Source organism: Trematomus bernacchii, unplaced genomic scaffold (genome assembly GCF_902827165.1).
Source record: "Trematomus bernacchii unplaced genomic scaffold, fTreBer1.1, whole genome shotgun sequence".
Lineage (NCBI taxonomy): Eukaryota > Metazoa > Chordata > Actinopteri > Perciformes > Nototheniidae > Trematomus > Trematomus bernacchii.
The window spans coordinates 27,863,078-27,872,091 of NW_022987720.1; the positions used below are offsets into that span (position 1 = coordinate 27,863,078).

The window sequence follows — 9,014 nt, forward strand, 5'->3', positions numbered from 1 at the left end:
ACGTTTCTGGAGGTTCAATAGAACGAAAATTAAAAACAGTTATTTTAGATGACACAGCTAACGTGTAGGATCGGAATATTTCGAGCCATGCCTGAATGCACCTCTGCCCAGCGTTTGCTCGCGCCACTGGCGCCAGAAAGAAATGTAAACCGCCGCTGTGTCTCCGCCCCCTCAGAAAATTATAAATATAGGCAGCTCCTTTCCTCCTTTCACTACAACCTTCAACAACCGATTCTTCAGTGTCTGAAAAAAGCAGGGGAAAAATCCTACAAAAATGGTGAGTACTGACGAACAAAACAATTATATAAATAATAAAACTACCGGTAATTTGATTTTTTGCCGTTAAAATCCCGTTTATGTGCCTAAATTGAGGTGGCTTTAGTCCAAACAGTTGGCGCAGTTCAAATCATAACGGTTGAAATTGGCGGTTAAAACGTAACTTCCATCGCTTTCATTTCATTTCATTTCAAACCTTTATTTATCCAGGTTGTATCCCATTGAGATCATTGACCTCTTTTTCAAGGGAGACCTGCTCAAGTAGGTTCCACATGAAACATTAAAAACATAAACAGAACAACAAAAGGACATCATACATTAGCATTACAGGGATTACAATTTACATAACTATCCACATGCACTTTAAACTACAGTCAAAGATACTGAATCGACATCTGGGCAATTATTTTTTCAGTTTAATAGGAATGAAAGCATACAGTATAAAACGGTATGCGAAAAACTGTTTTCCCATTTTTGTGGGTTTGGAAGACATTACTGTAAGCCGGCGAGCTAGAAGACTCCATCAGATAACGAGTCTGTCCAGGAACGTTACAGAAAGGCAGGGCTTTGCAGTAGGGAGGAGAGATGTTGCTCGTTTTGGGAGGCCGGACAGGAACACGTGACTCAGCACAAAGTTACTAGGGTTAGGGTTTATAACCTGTCAGCGCCCAAAACACAATTTAAAAGGGAATGATTTTTAGGGAAATATTGTCCAATAAATCGGCCATATTGTAATGTACCCCTCCCTCCCAACCTTTTTTAATGTATCCCTGTGACTGTATATCTAATAGTGTGTAGATAGTGTTGGTAATTGGTTAATTTAATTGCGACAAATCACAATTTTAGAGTTGAATCCAGTTGTGTTTTATTTGTCAAATTGACACATGGAAACGGTTTGTATTAACATACGTTGTAGTACTTGTATAAGGAGGTCAGTGATTGCACTGTATAAACTGACATGGAATGTATCTGTTCAAATTCAAAAATGTAATCTGCTCTTTAATAAAATAACTGTTTGTCTCTCCTCCACAGCGTGAGTGTATCTCTATGCATGTCGGCCAGGCCGGAGTCCAGATGGGCAATGCCTGCTGGGAGCTCTACTGCCTGGAGCACGGCATCCAGCCTGACGGTCAGATGCCGAGTAACAAGACCATCGGAGGAGGAGACGACTCCTTCAACACCTTCTTCAGCGTGACTGGAGCCGGCAAACACGTCCCCAGAGCCGTCTTTGTGGACCTGGAGCCCACTGTCATCGGTAAGGATACACATATTTTTATTTAAACGTGTAATAATATTTTTGAAGAAGACGGGTAGGACAGACGGATAAATAGATGCTTATTGAACCCAAATTGGGAAATTATTTTGTTGCCGCAGCAGTGTGTTCAGGCATTAAAATATATAAATAATCAAATAAAATCAATAAACAGCAAATATAATATCTACAGTAGAATAGACGTGTATCTAAAATATTCTGGATTATTCTGGTTCAATACCCATGACTGTACCCGTGTTGTTCCTCAGATGAAGTCCGTACAGGAACCTACCGCCAGCTCTTCCACCCCGAGCAGCTGATCACCGGAAAGGAGGACGCAGCCAACAACTACGCCCGCGGTCACTACACCGTCGGCAAGGAGATCATCGACCTGGTTCTTGACAGGACTCGCAAACTGGTGAGCTCTTCATCTCATTTACATGTTGCAAGTGAAGCCTTTAAAATAAATATATATTTCGATTGATGGCAAAACATTTAAAACCATTATCCCTTATTTCCAGGCTGACCAGTGCACAGGGCTCCAGGGTTTCCTGATCTTCCACTCCTTTGGAGGAGGAACCGGCTCTGGCTTCACCTCCCTGCTGATGGAGCGTCTCTCTGTTGACTACGGCAAGAAGTCCAAGCTTGAGTTTGCGGTTTACCCCGCCCCCCAGGTGTCCACCGCTGTGGTGGAGCCCTACAACTCCATCCTGACCACCCACACCACCCTGGAGCACTCCGACTGTGCCTTTATGGTGGACAATGAGGCCATCTACGACATCTGCCGCAGGAACCTGGACATCGAGCGCCCCACCTACACCAACCTCAACAGGCTGATTGGACAGGTCGTCTCCTCCATCACCGCCTCCCTGCGCTTCGATGGTGCCTTGAATGTGGATCTGACTGAGTTCCAGACCAACTTGGTGCCCTACCCTCGTATCCACTTCCCTCTGGCCACCTACGCCCCAGTTATCTCTGCAGAGAAGGCCTACCACGAGCAGCTGTCGGTCGCTGACATCACCAACGCCTGTTTCGAGCCGGCCAACCAGTTGGTGAAATGCGACCCCCGCCACGGCAAGTACATGGCCTGCTGCCTCCTGTACCGTGGTGATGTGGTGCCCAAAGATGTCAACTCTGCCATCGCCACCATCAAAACCAAGCGCTCCATCCAGTTTGTGGACTGGTGTCCCACTGGCTTCAAGGTGGGCATCAACTACCAGCCCCCCACCGCGGTTCCTGGAGGAGACCTGGCCAAGGTGCAGAGGGCCGTGTGCATGCTGAGCAACACCACCGCCATCGCAGAGGCCTGGGCTCGCCTGGACCACAAGTTCGACCTGATGTACGCCAAGAGGGCCTTCGTCCACTGGTACGTTGGAGAGGGGATGGAGGAGGGAGAGTTCTCTGAGGCCAGAGAGGATATGGCCGCCCTGGAGAAGGATTATGAGGAGGTGGGCACCGACAGCGTGGGGGACGAAGGAGAAGAAGGGGAGGAGTACTAAGCCACTGAAACATCTGTGGTGAAGACTCTGACCCTCCAGAGCCTGGACGACCATCTCTTTAGCTTGGCTTCAGTTATTTTGGCGCGTGACTCAAGATTTTAAACTCTTAACGATGAAAGACACCGTAATGTTTAAAAAAAAAAAAAAAAAAACAGGGTTCAGCTGTTGCATCTGGTGACTTAAAACAAATGTTAATCTTTCTATTTTCTTTTGAGTCATTCCAAATGTTGGTTAACTGCATTGTTCTGACAGGCATTGATGATGGGATGCCAGGCCGGGGGAGGCAACCTGTACACTGACTAAACCATTTCAATAAAGTGCACTTGTGTTCCGACATGACATCTGCCTCTTCCATTAAATGACTTTATATCAAGGTGAATGTGACTTCCCTATCTGGTACAGAAAATAACACATGATCATTTCAATATATTTTTCAATGATGATGAGAAAAATGTTTTAAAAAAGGACCATTCAATCGAATTTTCAAATGTTATGGCTTGTGAGATCCGAGTCAAAATAATTACAATTACTGAGTTAAACCTCAACTAAACAGACACACATCTGCTTTAAGGAAGTTAGTGCATACTCATGCCTAAAATTAAATGTTCCTATATGACACAATGCAAATGTACTTGCTATTCGCTTTGCCATTACTAATTTCATGAAATATAATTTGACAATAAATAAAATACAGACAGCCGAGATAAATACTCTTAAAGTTTGTGGCTCGTGCTTTTAGTGCACATGTTTAAACTAAAATAGCTATTTATCTGCTTGCTTTGATCAGTATCTCCTTCAGGCTTTATGCTGACCTCTTTACTGCAGTGTTACCTTGATCAGCTTTGAAATGATAAATTAAACGCAGACCCCACTGAGCTCAGATCTGTCACTTATTGATGCACAGAAGACTTTGTGTCCTAACCTCTCATATTTTATTATCATTTGTGAAGATACTCTCCTGAGATCATGAGATTGTTAACAAGCTATAAAACCCAGTGATGAGAAAATTGACAAAATGTATTTGGGAAATGTGTGGTGCAGTGGTCTAGTGCGTTGGTGTTCGGATCAGGGGAGCACAGGTTCAAACCCCACTGCAGTCAGCATGTCGTTGTGTCCCTGGGTAAGACACTTCACCCCAAATTGCTCCTGTGGGGATTGTCCACAGTATTGAGTATGTAAGTCGCTTAGGATAAAAGCGTCTAACAAGTAACATGTAATGTTTTTCCTCTCCGAACACACATTCAACTATGATCGCAGGCGTGTTCTCTGAGGAAAGAAAGTTGAAAACATAGGATTTTATGGAGAAAATACTCCTGTTCAAATGTAATGATTAAGACATCTACTGTACGCTCAACGGGCACTACTCTTTGTTAACATAACTGAAATATATTCCCAGTGGTGTACTCTACAGTCAGTGTGTAACACAACACATCCCTTGGTTAACAAACTGCACCTCCTTGATAAGCACTCAACATTTAAGCTTTAATTTCTCCACAAAGCAGGTGGGTGCAATGCCTTACATAACACAAATACCTCAGGATTAAACCAGGAGTGTTTAGTGGTGCTAGGAATAGTTTTCAGTTTGTTTTTTAAGTAATATCTTTTTGCACAAACAGGTAAGTTCAGGTTTCACTTTACAATGAACAAATGTAGATTTATGAACAGAGAGAGTCCACAGCAGCTGAGGCCTGTGCTACGAAGCCGGATTTTCGCTTAGCGAGCTAACTTCAGGGTAAACTCTGGGTTTCCGGTCCTACGACGCTGGTTCTCTTCTTACCGGGCTAGATCTCCATGGTAACTTATGCTGAACGGCTAACCTGCTCCGGAGCAGGTTAGCCGTTCCAGGAGATCAAGTCAGTGAAAGCACCGCCTGCTGACCAATCAGAGCTCAGTGTGCGCAGTTTAAAACGATCAAGTCATATTACAGAATAAAGGAAATACAGAAAAACTGCCGTTGCAGGAAAGACGGCCGGCAAAAATCAACTGACTGTGTGAACGTGAACATTTATAGAATATCACCTCCCATCTTCAGAGCCATCGCCACGGAGGAGCACACAGCCTCTGCGAGCGAGACAGAGAGAGAGAGAGAGAGAGAGAGAGAGAGAGAGAGAGAGAGAGAGAGAGAGAGAGAGAGAGAGAGAGAGAGAGAGAGAGAGAGAGAGAGAGCTAGAGAGAGCACACCTTTCTCTATTTAATATAGTTGTAAAAAATAAGTAAGAAATCATTCCAATGTGTACTATAGGACAGTACAAAAAAAAAAAAAAAGTTTAAAAGGGGAGTGATTAGTCAAATATGCATAAATAAAAAGAAATATTGCTAACTATAGGTAACATAAGATAAGAATAAACAAGTTTAAATGATTTGTTATTGGTTGTGATCATATTCTAAAGATGTTTAGATTATTGAAAAGTATACAGCTCCATTTCATATGAGTGTTGAGAGCTGTATCCATCAATTCATGTTGTGCTCAAAGTGCACCAGATTGATGCATTTAACTTCAACATTTAAAAAAAAATCTTCCCGGGGGTGCAGGCCCCCAGACCCCCCTAGAGGATGTGAGGTCCACCCCCAAATAAAGCAGGTTAAAATAATTAAATTGCATACAATTTATTTGAGTAAACACTGAAAACGGTTCCCACAAACCCAAACAGCACACAAAGGTCAAAGGTAAGCATATAATACAACAAGTCCTCCAACTCATACGACCAAATAGGTCGATTGTTCAAGCCCTTATTACGACCTATAATCACGTTTTAAAGTCTTCGACCTCTAGTGCTCCCGTTGACTGCAAACGTTACAGAGGGTCGTTTATTCACAAATAACCCTCTCTGGAAAATCCTAAATTGTAGGATAGTTTGGCCATTAAAATGCTTTTTGATTAGATTTCTAGCGAGAAGTGTATATTGTACACAATGATTTGAGGTTTCGCCAGGAGAACGTGTATAAGCGGCAGCTTCCATGTAAAGTTAGCCAACCCTCACGGGTTGAAAACAGTATTTCCGGTCTCGAAGTTTTCATAATAAAACCAAAGATCAAATTATTTAACAGTGATATCTGCAGTACTCATCCACTGAAAAACATCAGTTTATCCTTGTTAATTACGCGACATTAATTGGTTTAAATTGTGTACAATGCTTTTGTGTTTTTTCCCATAGGTTTTTCCCTTTCGATTCTGAGAGACACATTTCTTTTTTCAGAGGTTTTGATAGGCTAAAACATCGAACTACCCATAATCCTGGATGTTTTAGCCGCAATGCACGTTGGGATTTGGTGTTTATGCGATATGAAATCGGAAAACATTTAAAAAAATTAAATAATACTTTATTCCGAGTGTGCTGGCTTTTCTCTTTGGAAGTCATCACATAACGGCATTGTAATACACGGTTCGGCTGCATTAAATATTACACATCTGCCGTAGTTCTTTATTTATAGAGCCCTGATTAGAAGACTTCTGGACAAACTGGAAGAAATGCCGCCGAAACTGAATACGTGACGTGGATCATAAATATATCAACAATTAAACAACATCTTCAATTTCTTTTCACACAATATGTCTCCTTGCAGTATCAACACTAATTCGTCTGACTTTTATATTTGATCCAATTGGAGGTTATATTTACACCATAACGGTGCACAGCTGATAGAAAAGGACTTGTAGTTTTTCAAGATATTACTGATTTTCTTTGAATGAAAGAATGTAAGATACTGAGTTAGTTGAGAGAATAGTCAGGGGTTTTGGGTGATGGGAGACACATCTATGGAATCACAATTTCAATAGCTGATATTTTTACGTTTTATTAACTAGACCACTGTTTTTTTAACCCGCGCCGCCTAGTGGTTAAAGCACGTTATTGAATTTTGTTGTTGAATGTTATTGATGAAAACATTTAAATATTAAGAGTAGCCTACATACAAAATAGGGGGAAAGTAGAAGGTCAATATAGAATAGAAAATATCAAGAAGATACTGTAGTGATCTCTACAATAAAACAGTTGAGTGCAGGACGTCCAAAGATATTAACAGGAGGATGTGCAAAACAGACAAACTAATAAGGCTTTATTTAAACATTAAAGAATACTTTAAGTTAAGGTCTTCTTTTGAATAAGAAAAAAACGTTGGGGGTATCAACAGATAAATATTAAGTCTGACAAAGTACTTAACGTCTAATATATTGCATAGTTTATTTTGGCACTTGACAATCATCTTCCCTGAATTTGACTCAGATGTAACTAAAGTCTGATTTAAGGGTTGTTTATATTTCACATCATTAATCAGAATCTGCAAAGTAACAAAAATAAATGTAGTGGAGTAAAAATACCAGGTTAACCTCTGAATTGTAGTGGAGTAGAACAAAGTAGTACATGCTGCTGTAACAAAAACATTTCCCAACTTGGGATCAATAAAGTATATCTTATCTTATCTTATCTTATCTTAAGATGATCGATGGCTACTGCCATATTTGCAAAATGTGCCTCTGAACCTTGACAAGTGCATGTTTCAGGCTTATCAATTAACAACAGGAGGGGTCACAGACATAAGACCAGCTGTTAAATAAAGCTCTTCTGACCTTAGCTGTCATGTGGGTATATTAATGCTGCCCATTATGGACACAAGCAATTTTCACCCATTTATTAATTATATGTTTTAAATTTGATAACACCAATGTGTTTCGTATCCCCTAAACCTCCAGGGGTGTAAACAGTTTGATACTGGCAACTTCTAATTGTGGGAAATACGAAAACGTCTTTTAAAACTACAATTCCCAGTAGAGACGTGCCATAGAACATGTTGCGAAACACACAATAGCCAGCATGTGTAGTTCTGGGGGGGGGGGGAGGGCTGGACTGGACCCGTCCAAGTCCAGTTTTGGATAGTCTGTCGTGGTTCCATTCCATTTCAAAGAGCTGTTTGACGCTCGGCGTAACTTTGTCGCACTGCCACTCCAACATCCAATCATAGAGCTTGAGGACTAATCACGGGGTTTGTAAAGCAAGGCGGATGTTGTAGTCCCAAACGATAGCTGGGGATTCTGGGTAGTGTAGTGTCTTCGGAAACTCTGTAGTGTCTAAACTCAGAAAAAACTATTTGTTTCTCCAAATCGATGGTTAAAAACACAAAAGCATTGTACACAATTTAAAACAATCAATATTGTGCAATTAACAAGGATAAACTGATGTTTTTTAGTGGATGAGTAATGCAGATATCACTGTGTAATCATTTGACAGTGAGGGGAATACATCCGGTTTTATTATGAAAACTTCGAGACTGGAAATACTGTTTTCACCCCGTGAGGGTTGACGCTAACTTTACATGGAAGCTGCGTAAAGACGTAGTACACGTTCTCCTGGCGAGACCTCAAATCATCTTCGTAATATCTATCAAACTATAGATCCTACACATCCACTGGACGTAGATTATAAAAGTACACTATACACTTCTCGCTAGAAATCTAATCAAAAAGCATTTTAATGGCCAAACTATTGCACAATTTAGGATTTTCCAGAGAGGGTTATTTGTGAATAAAAGAATCTCAGGAGCGTTTGCAATCAACGGGAGCATTTTGTTTCTTACACGACCACTAGAGGTGCTACACTTTAAAACGTGACTCTAGGTCGTAATAAGCTCCTGAATAATCGACCTATATGGTCGTTTTTTGTAGGAGGACAGGCTGATATAATAATGTGTAATGAAACAAATAGCAATAACTGTATTGCATTGTTTTCTTATGCGCAATTACTTCATACTGTCTTTGTCTTTTTCGTCCTGCATTTATTGTGGCCCCCTCAGAAAGTAACTGGCCCCAGCCTGGCCCCCCCAGTCAAATTGGTCTAGAACCACCACTGGTACGCATTCAAACACTTTTTTTTTTACCAGCTGTTCTGTATACTTGCAGGTGCAACTATGTGGCTTTTATCCTGGATAAAGTGTTTAAGTCATGGATGTTTAAAGTTTAACTTCTTCATATTTGTCTAATATTATAGTTTACT

At 41.0% G+C, this 9,014-nt stretch overlaps 1 protein-coding gene across 1 annotated transcript; it reads left to right on the forward strand.

The window, feature by feature from the left end:
• The first annotated feature begins 222 nt into the window (after window positions 1–222).
• Window positions 223–3,366, forward strand: LOC117493591 (tubulin alpha chain-like). Its single transcript, XM_034144222.1, has 4 exons — window positions 223–277; window positions 1,309–1,531; window positions 1,798–1,946; window positions 2,050–3,366. The coding sequence occupies exons 1-4, from the start codon at window positions 275–277 to the stop codon at window positions 3,025–3,027; spliced, it is 1,353 nt and encodes a 450-aa protein (XP_034000113.1). The 5' UTR covers window positions 223–274; the 3' UTR covers window positions 3,028–3,366.
• Window positions 3,367–9,014: the final 5,648 nt, after the last annotated feature.